The sequence below is a fragment of the Aquarana catesbeiana genome, linkage group LG01 (assembly GCF_042186555.1).
Source record: "Aquarana catesbeiana isolate 2022-GZ linkage group LG01, ASM4218655v1, whole genome shotgun sequence".
NCBI classification, from domain to species: Eukaryota; Metazoa; Chordata; class Amphibia; order Anura; family Ranidae; genus Aquarana; species Aquarana catesbeiana.
In genome coordinates, this window is record NC_133324.1 from 42,979,999 (window position 1) to 42,994,383 (window position 14,385).

The 14,385-nt window shown below is 42.6% G+C and overlaps 1 protein-coding gene across 1 annotated transcript in view; it reads right to left on the minus strand.

The window, feature by feature from the left end:
- Nucleotides 1-14,385, minus strand: part of LOC141131866 (vomeronasal type-2 receptor 26-like) — a 117,269-nt gene that overhangs the window by 86,367 nt on the left and 16,517 nt on the right. Inside the window, exon 3 of the mRNA XM_073620075.1 lies at nt 12,003-12,785. Within this exon, the coding sequence (XP_073476176.1) occupies nt 12,003-12,785 (783 nt within the window). The remainder of the gene's footprint in view (nt 1-12,002; nt 12,786-14,385) is intronic.

The window sequence follows — 14,385 nt, forward strand, 5'->3', positions numbered from 1 at the left end:
ACACCAGTGCTCCCATAGTAATCGGCTTGCTATTCAGGGCACTGATCAAAGGGGAGTAGCCAAGAGCACCGGTGGGGGACCCAAGAAGAAGAGGATGCAGGCTGCTCTGTGTAAAACCATTACGCAGAGCAGGTAAGTATAACACATTTTTAATTAATTTTTTGTTGTTTTTTTTTTTTTTTTATCATTAAAGAATTTTTATTGAAATTTCCATACAAATAACAGAAAAATTAAAGGCAGTTGGTTTTGGTATATAACATAACATAATATCAGGTATAGCAGTAAAACATTTACATACTAATCTCAATCAAAGTAATGGACAATAGTCATACAAATGATCAAATAAAGCATACATAAACAGTATAGAAACATCCCTGTTTACCCCATTGGGTTCTAACTGTAAACAGGTGCTAACTAATATAATGACAACATTATCAGGGACAATTCAAGAAATTAGAAAAAGAGAGAACTGTGAAGCCTTGATATTACTCCTGGAATAATACTGAAATATGGTTTAAGAACTGCAGCTCATGTTTTTGAGTGAGGTAGAAGCTCTAGGGTGACTAGTCCATATTTGCCACAATTTCTCAAACTTGACCGTGTTGTAATTTTTATATGCCAACATTAACTAATGTTGAGCTTGTGTATTCAACCTTATAACAACATCAGATAAATTTGGTGCTTCATTAAGTTTCCATAGTTTTGTTATAGTCAGCCTTGCTGCTATTAATACATTTGCTACTACTGTTCTATATTCTATAGAGTAAAGATCCAGATTTATTCCTAAAAGGGCCATTGCGGGAGAAGGGGAGGTAAATTACCAGTGAGGATAGCAATAAATGTCGAAACTGATTTCCAAAAACTACTAAGAATTTTGCAATTTCATAATATATGACAAAGGGAACCAGTTTGTTCATTGCATCGCCAGCAAGTTTTGGAAAGTTTATATGGTGTAAGGTACCATCTGTTTAATATCTTTTGGCATTATCCCAATGTTCAACGCAGGATGATGTCTTAGTGCTCAGAATTATGGCCTTTTTTGTTGTTTTTTTAATGAACCTTTAATATCATTTTGTACACTTCCGGTTCAGGCGCCGCATGGAGTATCTGCTTCTCTTCCGCAGCATGACCCGAATTGGCATAAAAAAAAAAACAGCCTGAGCAGCCCTAAACACCCACAGCCCCCTCCGGGTGACAACCGCCTATATATGGACCATTTTGTGGAGAAAACTGGCCCCCTCGCACACAAACGGCCCTTACGGCACCGCCGGCCCAACCGCAAATTGAGGCACTGGTCTCGGCCTACACGGAGACTCCTGCTGACAGGCAGACGGCGGAGATGGAGGTAAGCCGTCTGGAACTCCCAACCTAAAAGTAGTTCCAAAACTGAAGTACCTGGGCGTTTGGATTGCTAGTGATATAAACCAGTACCTTAATAACAACTTAGCCGCACTATTACTCGAATTAAAGCAAAAAAGAGACATCTGGAGCCAGTTACCACTTTCGGTAGCAGGACGCTGCAACTTAATAAAGATGGTATGGCTACCCAAGATATTATATCTCTTTCATAATTCCCCAATCTGGATAGGCCAAAAGCGGTTTAAGAGAATAGAATCCCTCTTTGGGGATCTAATCTGGAAAAAGGGACAATCTAGAATTAGTTTGCAAACTATGCAGCTACCAACCAAAGAAGGGGGTATGGCGGTTCCACACCCGATGTCATACTTTCTTGCTCTCGGCTTCAACATCTAGCGGGTTGTGGAACCCTTGGAGGGGGGAATCCAAGTGGTAAGATGATGATAATGGGGGCTCCACACAGTACATTAATAGAGGTATTAGAGGCAGATTCATCTATCTATAGATGTCCGATGATACAACGATTCAGCAAAGTATGGCAGATAATGAAAACACTGTTGGGGTATGGAGGGGTATCAGAATATGCCCCTCTATGGAAAAACAAAAACTTAGCGGAAGTAAGGGATATAGAGAGACCTATAGAATGGGAGAGACAGGCATTAATCGATAGAGCCAATTTTATGAGGGCAATGTCATAAAAACATTTTTAGATTTAAAATGGGAATTTAACATATCAAATTATTCATTTTATAAATATCTTCAAATCAGACATGCTATTCAAGCCCAGTTTAGGTCGTAGACAATTGAAGAGTTGACAGGATATATAAAATCTTCAAGACCGCAATAGAACCGACGGCCAAGACCTGTCTGTTGGGGGACATGGAGGGGGGCAGAGCTTTGAATGACACCATTGAAGTAGTGCTAAGATGCCTCTTTCAGACGAGAAAACTAATTGCACAGAAATGGCAGGCACACAACCCCCCGACTGTGGAGAACTGGGTTGAGACCATCAACTCAGTAATTTCAAACGAGAGAGTGATATACATTAGGCAAGGCAACTATAGGAAGTTTGAGAGAATGTGGAGGCCCTGGCTGGATGAGATGGGGTGTCCCCCATAGAAGGGAAGGCCGGGAGCGAATAGAGATTCATTCCCCTTTCCCTTTTTTTTTTCTCTCCCTGTTTATCTCTTGCCATTCTCAGCCCTCCCCTCTGGAGGACTCTGGATGTTTTTTTTTTTTTCTTTTTTTTTTTTTTTTTACTCCAATGCTTCTCCCGACCTCTTGGAGTATTCTGCTCCATTCTTTTGAGGGGCACTGTAATTAATAGAATGCATGCATTTCTAAAGATCAGGTGGTGTGGTGTAGGGGGGTGGGTGAGGGTTGGGTGAGGGTTGGTTGGGAGGGAATGGGTAGGTAAAACAACAATGGTACCAGTCACTGTAAGATATTGCACAATATTGTATTTCTTGCTTTTTTCCTGCTACTTGTGGTTCGGCCTCCTCTCCACATGCCCAATCTCCACTTGCCTCCTCTCCACATGCCTCCTTCTCACAGCACACTGGGAACAGCAGCACGGAGCGGATAGTACAGCTCCTATCCCCTATGATAGCTGCTTCTGTGGAGAAAGCAGTAAATGCAGGGATGAAACAAATCAAGGCCCAGCTAGGGGAACACACCACCAGGCTGAACAATTTAGGGCACCGCTTATCTAGCGTGGAAGAGGAGCTTTACCAGGCACAGGCCACGGAACAAGCTCAGGACAAGACTAATCAATATATCATCCAAAAACTGAACGATTTAGAAAATAGGTCCAGAAGGAGCAACCTGCGATTCGTGGGTATCCCAGAATCTCTGAAAATCTCTGAAATCTGCATTAGGCGCATTCTGGAAGCATTAGGCCTTCCAGGCCCCTGCACAGTGGAACTCGCCCACCGCATGGGGTCTTTTAACACTGAACGCTAAACACCCCGGCCAATAATCCCCAAATATCTGAACTACTCTGACAAGGCCCATATTCTACAAAAGTTCAGACAAACCCGCACCCTCCAAATTGATGGCAGGGCCCTGATATTTTGCTGACTACTCAATTAAGGTCTCAAAGAAATGGAAAGAATTCCAGCAGGTCTGCACATAACTCTATAAACAGCAAATTAAATTCACGTTGGCATTCCCGGCCACTCTCCGCCTCAAGACCCCAAGTGGCAAATAATTATCCTTCCAAGACCCCCCTGAAGCGGAAGCCTTCTTACGGTCTCTGCATGCAGACCCTCTTCGCCACACCCAATCCAAAGCTGCTCCACTCAGTCGCCCTCTGGACCAAAGGAGCCTGCGAAAAGACTCCCATAAACGATTCAGGTCCTCAGCCCCAGATCACCACTATGTCACCCCTCACTGAAAGGGGAGTCACAGCCCATGTTTTTGATACTCACTCACTCAAGGTCGCATACAATGCAGTACCTCAGGTCTGACTCTGCTTTTGCCCATGCATTTCAACGTGACCCCATTTTTATTTTTATTTTTCCACCAGCTCTACCTGTTGTAACCACAATTTTTTAGGTGGCCATATATTTACTACTATGCTCTATGTTATAATGTTAAGCTAATAATATCCTTTCTTTTATAAAATGCTCTACCTCCCCTCCTGGTCTCTCTGTGTACAGCCTTCGGCAACATCGGCCCAAATCCTTCTCTCAACCCTCAATATTAAAATTGTTTCCTGGAACGTAAAAGGTCTCAGATCCCCAACAAGAAAATGAAAATCCTCCGACATCTCAAAAGAATTAAAACTTACATCACCCTACTCCAGGAATCTCACTTATTAACCCCTGATTTTCTTCATATGAAAAAGCTCTGGGTAGACACAGTCATAGGCTCAGAGGCTGTTGGGTGTAAAGCAGGAGTTCTCCTGCCGATACACAAAAACCTCCCCTGCACAATCCTATCCATAAAATCAGGCAGCCAGGGTTGTTTTCTCTCAGCACATATCCAAATAGGTTCCAAGGACCTAGTGATATCTAATGTTTATGCTCCTAATAACCCCGGTAAACAGTTCTATAGTGAACTATCTTCATGGTTACTTAGCGATACTCACCTCCCACACTTAATTGGAGGAGACTTCAATGACATCCTACATCAGACTGATGACAGGTCATCCCCCAAACGACCCAGGCCAGGATCCGATCCTACCATCCCCACACACTTTGCATCCACCATGGAATCCCTCCACCTCCAAGACCTTTGGCGCCTCTCACACCCAGTTGACAGGGAATTCACTTTCTACTCCAACCCACACAATATCCTCACCAGAATAGACTATTTCTTTGGCTCTGACAACCTAATCCCCATGTTATCTGGTGCAGACATCCATGACATTGCCATATCACGCTCGAATCAAGGTGACACTTGACAATCTTAACTTACCCCCCCACCCCAAAATTTGGTGCTTTCCTTCCTACCTCCACAATAACACTGACTTCCAGCAGTTCAGGGTAAAATCATGGACTGAATACTCCACGGCCAACGCACCTCACACCGATGATCCAACTCTCTTCTGGGATGCCGGCAAAGCATACCTCAGGGGACGAATCATCTCCTATGCCACCTCTTTTAAAAGGAACACTACAACTAAATACAAATTAGCCAGCACGCAACTACATTCTACTGTCCCCTGACAGTAGAAATGAATGGCAGGCAGCAAAGAGGGCTTTCGACACCTGGGCAGACACCCTTGAATTAACCAAAAAGGCACACTTAGAGGCCACCCTCCACAATTTCGGAAATCAAGGAGGCAAACTATTGGCCAGGCTTTGTAAGGGATCTTTTCGCCCGACCCATATTACCTCTCTGCAAGACACAACGGAAATATAAACTCCACACCACAAACAATAAACAGAGCCATGCTTCAATACTACTCAGCACTATACGCCCCAAACCCCATAAACAAACAGCACGCTCCTTTCTAGAGAAAGTAGACATACCTAAAATCACTACACTACAACTAGAGACTCTCAGTGCTCCTATCTCTCTCTCTCCAAAATTTCAACCACCATCTGCACATAACCCCCTCCAAGGCCCCTGGCCCTGACGTATTCACTAGTGAACTCCAGAAAACCCTACAAAATATCACAGAACCCACTCTCCACAAGGTTCACAACGGAATATGGTCCGGCGGCTCACACTTTCACATGGGAAACCAGGCCATTATTAAATTACACTCTAAGAAAGGCAAAGACCCCCAGGACCCAGGTTCCTACAGACCCATCTCACTACTGAACCTGAATGTCAAAATCCTATCCAAGATCATTGCTACTAGGTTTGCTGCCATCATCCTCTCTTTGATACACTCCGCCAATCAGGCTTTGTAAAAGGCAGAACTGCCACCTTGAACATACGTAAGGTCATGTTTGCCTTAGAAATTCAAAAAATGGGGCAGGGGTAGGAGGGAAAGGTGAGCTATCCACCAATGTACAGTCAGGATAGAGCCTGACCTGTTTGATCATCCACCAAATTTGGTGTAACCATATTGCATATAGGGAAAGAAGGGAGGTACCTGGTATGGAGTACCAGGTAAGGGTTACTTCCAACAACAGAAATAGGTCAAACTTAGTATTGCAAAAGCATATGAAGTTTATTTTAAACACGTCTAATACATGGTATCAAATAGATTAAGAAGAAAGTGCAGTAAAAAAGGGTTAAAGTGCTACGATATGGCTATGGATATTCATCACAGTTATTCAACAAACAGACAAACATATAACATTACAGGATAACACTGAACATTTTCCGGAGGTATTAGTATAACCGACGGTCAGTCACCAATGGGGTTAAGTATATTATAATTTTGATAGAGGGGTAAAATGAACCCCAGTGGTTTCAATTTGTGGTGACTGGTGGAGGGCTAGTCCAATGTTGGAGAGAGTGGGGATGGGAGATGGGGAGAGGTGGCTGGCTGAGTCTGTGGATTTTGATGAGTGTCCATGGAAATAGTATCCGGCACGTACGGTCTTGAAGTGTACTTATGTTAGGTCAACCAGAGGTCTGGTCATGGACCTCACGGCTTCCTTTTTCACAAAAACAGATCCATCCAGGTATCTCCTTTTTGATGATAGCTATTGCTCTGTTTTGTTCTGTTTATTTTCTTCAGCTATCTCATCCTGGTATGTATGTCTACAACCCCTAGATTACTTTTGCTTACCTAAAATTACTCTGTAAAATGTTTTTACAAATGTTGTTACCAATATTTATGGTTTTTATATATCTCAATACAAAACTTTTTGAAAAAAAAAATATCACTTTGCAAATGATCACAGATATTTATTACATATGTAGGGATTTACTGTAAATACTTTGTGCTTATTAATAAATAAAGCAAACCGTGCAAACAAACTTTAACATTTTACTGCAGCCGCATTAAACGTCAGCAACCCTATACATCATGCATCAAACAGTTGCAGAGCTGTATGGATAAAATAAAAAAAATCATTCAGCATACTAAAAATGAATTCCAAATTTTCACCAATGCTTTCATACTAGTGAACGTGTGCAACAAATTCAAGTGAAGAATTAGAGAAGCACGTATCTCTGGTGAAGTGCTAATAATGAATGTGGAGCACGGAGCAGTGTGTAGATTATACTTTGAAGATATCACAAAGCTCACTTTATTTATTAAATTAAACTTCATCATGGCACTGGAATTCTCCCTCTTCTACCCTTCTGCCGCTCTGTGCTGCTTCTGGTCCCTGAGCCCTCTCTTTCCAGGATCTTTGCTATGCGCATCGGGACCCTTCAGGGTAAGACCGCGCTATATTAAGATTCAACTCAACTCATCATTTATTGTAGTATAATATGTTTATCTATTCATTCACTTGAATTTGTTGCACAAGTTCACTAGTATGGAAGCACTGGTGGAGATTTGGAATATATTTTTAGTGTACTGACTTTTAATGTTTTTTTATTTTATATATCTAGGGATTTTCTGCCTTCTACTATTAGCTACTAATATCACACTGTTATATGTAATTATATATTAGCACTTCCTGTCTATTGGAGGTTTGCTTTGAAAATCCCCAATAAGGAGAAAATTATGAGAGAGAGAGAACGTCTCAGCCACATGTCCTGTCCATGCTGCTAAATCCAGACCAGAAGGGATTAAGAGGCAAGTGCTTCTATGTTTGATAGTTTAAAATGATTGCCCAAAGCTTCTGAGTATATACGCTATATTACCAAAAGCATTGGGTCCCCTGCCTTTACACGCACCCCAATCTTAGTCCGTAGGGTTCAATATTGAGTTGGCCCACCCTTTTCAGCTATAACAGCTTCAACTCTTCTGGGAAGGCTGTCCACAAGGTTTGGGAGTGTGTCTATGGGAATGTTTGACCATTCTTCCAGAAGCGCATTTCTGAGTTCAGGCACTGATGTGGGAGAGAAGGCCTGGCTCGCCATCTCCCCTCTAATTCATTCCAAAAGTGTTCTATCGTGTTGAGGTCAAAACTGTGCTGGCCAGTCAAGTTCCTCCACCCGAATTGCTCATCCATGTCTTTATGAGCCTTTTTTTGTGCACTGGTCCACATTATTTGGGGGAGGGAAAATTATGGTGTGGGGTTGTTTTTCAGGGGTTGGGCTTGGCCCCTTACTTCCAGTTAAGGGAATCCTTAAGGTGTCAGCTTACCAAGACATTTTGGACATTTCGCTCCCAACTTTGTGGGAACAGTTTGGGGATGGCCCCTTCCTGTTCCAACATGACTGCGCACCAGTGCACAAAGCGAGGACCATAAAGACATGAATGAGAACATTTGGAGTGGAGGAACTTGACTGACCTGACCTCATCGCTGGATATAGATGGACCTCAGGTAAGGGGCTGAGGGGGGCTGCTGCACACAGAAGGCTTTTTATCTTAATGCATAGAATGAATTAGGCCTCTTCAACCACTTTATGACTCAATAATCAGCATAGGCTAGTGCCAGGTTCGGCAAGCCAACAGCCACTTCTGGTAGTAAAAGGTTTGGTTCCATGACAGATTAAAATCCACTAGGGTTTCTGCTGATGAAAAGCTTGATTCCAGGTGGGTTGTACAATGGCTGGAGGGTCTGCTCATCACATCAGATCTTATATTCAGGTCTCAGGCACAAAGATGGATACCACATTGGGTTCATCCTCAGAGGCCCCATGAAACTGGACTTTGCCGCAACATTCATCTGGAAATATCTCTATTAATAACTATATATACCTGGGTATATGTTCACAAAGGTTCTGTCCTGGGTGGAGGCACTGCTAACTTTAAACTAACTTTATCAAACCCACTCTTCCACTTAGTGAAGGTTCTGGTTCTCTTATTTATCTACAGGTTTAGCACAATATTCTGTTTGGGGAGGGCATTTGTCATAATCCTCACCCCCTCTATGAGTTGCTCATTTGCACACACAGATTCTAATGGTTAAAGTAATACTAAATTCTTGTTTCTTTTTACTGAAAAACAACAAACGTTATACTTACCTCCTCTGTGCAGTGATTTTGCACAGAGCAGCCCGGATCCTCCTCTTCTCGGGTCCCTCACAGGTGTTCCTGGCCCCTCCCTCCTGCCGAGCGCCCCCACTGCAAGCAGGTTGCTATGGGGGCACCAAAGCCGAGCCGCTGCTCTGTGTGTCCATTCAGACACAGAGCCGCGGCGTGGCCCTGCCCCCTCTCTCCTTTGATTGGCTCACTGATTTTGATTAACAGCAGCAGGAGCCAATAGTCCCCGCTGTGTGTCTCAGCCAATCAGGAGGCAGAGTCCCGGACAGCCGAGTCTCTCATGCAACATGGGGGGGGGGGCTGCACACAAAATGCATTAAGAGAAAAAACCTTCTGCCTTTACAACCACTTTAAATACACTCACAGGCCACTTTATTAGATACACCTTGCTAGTACCGGGTTGGACCCACTTTTGCCTTCAGAATTGCCTTCATTCTTCATAGCATAGATTCAACAAGGTGTTGGAAACATTTCTCAGAGATTTTGGTCCATGTTGAAATGATAGCATCACGCAGTTGTTGCAGATTTATCGGCTGCACATCCATGATGCAAATCTCCCATTCCTCCACATCCCAAGGGTGCTCCATGTTTTGAGATCTGGTGACTGTGGAGGCCATTGGAGTACAGTGACCTCATTGTCATGTTTAAGAAACCAGTTTGAGATGATTTGAGCTTTGTGATATGGTGCATTATCCTGCTGGAAGTAGCCATTAGAAGACAGTAGTCATAAAGGGATGGACATGGTCAGCAACAATACTCAGGTAGGCTGTGGTGTTTAAACAATGCTCAGTTGGTACTAAGTGGCCCAAAGTGTGCCAAGAAAATATCCCCCGCACCATTACACCACCATCACCAGCCTGAACCGCTGATACAAGACAGGATGGATCCAGACTTTCATGTTGTTTACGCCAAATTATGACCCTAACCTCTGAATGTCGCAGCTGAAATCGAGACTCATCAGACCAGGCAACGTTTTTCCTATCTTCCATTCATGCGCTCGGCCCCTTGTAGGACGCCAGATGCATGGATTCCTATGGCGGGGCGGGAGGGGGTGGTACTTTTTGAAGCACCTGATTAGGCTTCAAAATAGGATGGGCTCGGGGTACAGAGAGTGCGACCTGATCTCACCCAATTGTGTGAAAATAGGGAATGAATTTTCGCTATTTTAACCCTAATGCCCTGTACACACGGTCGGATTTTCTGACGGAAAAAGTGCGATCGGATTGTGTTGTCAGAAATTCCGATCATGTGTGGGCTCCATCTGACTTTTTCTGTTGGAATTTCTGACACACAAAGTTTGAGAGCAGGCTATAAAATTTTCCAACAACAAAATCTGATTGTTTAAATTCCGATTGTGTGTATACAAATCCGACGCACAAAGTGCCACGCATGCTCAGAATAATTGAAGAGACTAAAGCTATTGGCTACTGCCCCGTTTATAGTCCCGACGTACGTGTTTTACGTCACCGCGTTCAGAATGATCGGATTTTCCGACAACTTTGTGCGACTGTGTGTATGCAAGACAAGTTTGACCCAAAATCTGTCAGAAAAAATCAGATGGATTTTGTTGTCGGAATGTCTGATCAATGTCCGATCGTGTGTACAGGGCAAAATTCTCCTCCCCGCCAATCAGGGAGGCAGGTCATCAGACCTGGCTGCATTATTAAATTATTTTCTGTATACATGCACAGATTTACACTCTAAACAGCATGGATGGATGAATCTACAATGACAGCTACTATAATCGACAGCCGTGTGTGCTGTGGCTGTCTGACTTCAATAACCAGCAGTATAGATTCAGTGTAGAGAGATCTATGCATGTACAATTGGCCATTCACCTTTTTTGATGTTTTAGTAGATGTTTGTCAAGGTGCTGACAGGGTCACTCACAGCTCAAAGTTAAGCCTATTCCTGCTCTGGTGTATGGCCAACTTAATTCTTCTGCTAAAAAAATACAGTTTGTTTTGTTGGGGCCCTCAGTGAAGCTACTATTCAGACAGCGGCCAAAGTGGGACCTGTTCTTAAAATATGATGAAAATGATACATTTTCCCTGTTCAGACATGAGATCACAAAGTCTGGCAGAGGGAAGTCTCAGAACCAATTCCTTTTGCAGCCCTCAGATGTGGTCAGATGCTAAAAGTTGCAATTGCAAAAAACGTATATTTCCTTCGACTATGTCCCCTCCCCAAACTTTTCCTTCAAGATAAATGACACAATCATTAGTCCATCCCCTCATGTTAGCACGCTAGGTGTAATCCTGGCCTCTGACCTCTCCTTTTGATCCCATAGCCAATCACTGTCCAAATCTTGCTACCTTAATCTCCATATTATCTCCAAAATTCACTCCTTCTTGCCAATGACACCACCAACATACAAATTCACTCTCTTAGTATCCCTCACCTCGACTATAACACCTCCCCCCTCACTGGCCTACAGCTACACAGGTTATCCCAGCTATAGTGCTGCTGCTAGATGTATGCACCTAACCATCAGCTCATTAACCACCAAGCCTCTTTGCCAATTTCTCCACTGGCTTGCACTCATCTAACAACTAAAATTCTTACTACTAACAAGAGCCGTGCCCTGAGGAGCTACATCAACAACCTCATCTCAAAATATCATTCAAACCATCCTCTCCGCTCCCGCAAGACCTCCTGCTCTCTAGCTCCCTCAACGCCTTCTCCTATGTTCTCTTCCAAGAGTACTTCAGAGACTCTTTCATCCTTTGAAACATTCTAATACAATCTGTCTGGCTATCTTCTGCTCTGTCCGCCTTCAGGCAATCCCTGAAAACTCATCTGTTCAGGGAAACCTATCCTTCCACCACCTAAAAACTATACTTTTATTTTCTCATTAGCGCATCCAATACAGTTATCACCTTTTTATCACTTGCAGCCTCTTTTTAGATTGTGAGCTCCCATGAGCAAGGCCCTCCTAACCCTCTTGCATTGAATTATATTGTAACTGTACTGTTTATCTTTATTTTGCAAAGCACTGTGCAAACAGTTGGCGCTTTATAAATCCTGTAGAATAATTATAACAAACTCACAATGTTTGGTCAAAGTACCTTCTTACGTTTCTATACAAAAAAATTCTAATAAAATAATTTACAGACTATTGCACTATACTGTTTTACCTGCTTAAATCTGTTAATATTAAAACTGTGATTAAACTTGTTGAAAAAATGTATAGCTTCAGCCATAGCTTCTACTGCAATATACACTCGTAGAGATTCTCCGCAAAGCATACTTCCTTTAATTTGTGGAAAAAGGATTCTTATGAAACTCTCACTAAAAATAGTAAAGTTTTGGAAATAAATATTTTTCTCATTTTGAGCTGATGTTATATTGTAAAATGTAATGATCAGATCATCCATCAGCTGTTCAGTTTGTGAATGTCTTGACAATAGATTGTCATCAAAAGGACTTTTATTAATAAGAATTTGCGGATCAAACAACTGTAAAAACAAACTTGTTATAAAATTTGTCAAAAAGCTTATCATCTTAAATTCACCTGAAGTCCAGCCTGGGGGAAGGATAATTATATTGTTTATATTAAACTGATAGTATGTATAAAGGTATCCCCGAGCACTGCTTGTGAAGGAACCACAAAGTATTAAAACTTTACAATGCTCTTTACTAAGTGTGTCTTTCCACTGATCCATTGAAGCGGAAATCACAGTTATTCTTTTTTCAAAAGCCACACAAATATCCTGGGAAGCCAAATTTCTCTTCAGAATTTGCACTTCATTCTCTCCGGTATCATTGTCTGAAAAAAGTATTCCAACCCAATTCCAGCCAAAATATTTCACTAGTTTGGCAATTGCTAAATAATAGACATAATCATTCTGAACGGTCCTGAATACATGCGGGTAAAGGAGTCTGTCACTTAATGAGTAATCGGTGGCTCCATAGCTGATCTGAAAGGAGGAGGATTAACTATTAACAGGGCATCAGAATGGGGTGTGGCCCTGGTGGAGCTTTGATGGTCGCAATGGTGACACTGCCTATGCTCTAGGGGACCGTGAGGCCTTCTTTTCATGTTAGGTTTTACACTTTAACATTCAGTGGAACAGATCCCTGTATTTTCCTCCTGCAGCCTCTGAAAGACTACTTCTCCTCCTTTCCCTGCCGTCGGCATTCTGCGACTGCTGGAGGAAATACAGGGGATCTGTTCCAGTATATGCTGCCCCTCCCACTCCTCCTATCCAGGTTCTACTTCCTCCTGCTTCCCGGGCCACTTACTGTATGTGCTCCCCTGGTACCCCCTCCCACAGCGCTGCCGGCTTCACCTCTTCTCCCACCAGCTGCGGTGCAGGATTGCTTCAGGATGTAGAACAGGGAAGGGGCTGGTAAATTCATAATTTACTGGCCTCTATCCTTTCTGAATGAAAACAGTGAGTGATCGGTACTTATCACTTACTGTGTTCATTAATGACTATGTATATTACCCCATTCTCTGCCCTACTGACAAAGTCCACAGCCATACTGACACTGTCCATTTCTCTACTGACTGACACCTTCCACTACCCTACTGACACCATCCACTGTGGGATGGTCAGAGCAAAGGACATGGGGTATGCATTGTGGATAAGAGGGGGTGGGGGGGATGGTGCAAAAATGCTATTGCCAGTGAAGACAACAATCCTTGCACTGGCCCTGACTATTAACTATAATGTTACTATATTTCAAAGTTACATTTATATTCAGTTGGCACTAAAATTATAATTAGAGACTGCACTGTACAAATATTTAAAAATACAACTGATCTTTTAGATTAAATCAGCTAAATACATTTCAGGTGCATTAAAACAAAACATTTATTTCTATATACTGTAGAATGCAGCCAGAGCCTGAGTAGAGAAGCCGGCCCCTGCCAGCATGCTGTAGAGAAAGATCCTTGCTCTCTGTGTTGAAACAGTGGTCTACCTGCAGAGGTACGATATGCCTCCGGTTGAGTCAGATCTGTGGCTCTCCAATCAGCAAGGGTCATAAGTATTATATGATATAGCTTGGGTTTATCAGTGGACATGTTGGATCTCTGCAGAGAGACCACTGTTTTCACACAGAGAACAGTGACCTTTCTCTGCAGCAGGCTGGCAGGGGACAGGCGTCCCTACTCAGGCTAAATTATACATACCCAGAAAAACTTTGCAAATCAGGAGACCCAACATCAACCTGGCTTTACTTGTGGTCTGCTTGCTTTGGATCACTGATTCTGGCTAGCCAGAAAAAAACAGTTTACCCACATTTTCAAAAAGAAGTCAGCAAAAGATAAACTACATTTCTCTCAGTATATATGCATAAAGATGTCATTTATATTTATAATTACAAACTCTAGCACAGCTTTGTAGTAATTTTGCTTAAAGCCTAGTTGAAGCCTAATTAATGTTTCTGGTGTTCCCCGCTAACAGCTGAATGTAAAAAAACAATGGCAGCAATAAAAAAATAAAAATAGAGCGAGAGTCCCACCCATTCCATACCAGGCACTTCAGATGTGGTATGGATTTTAAGGAGAAT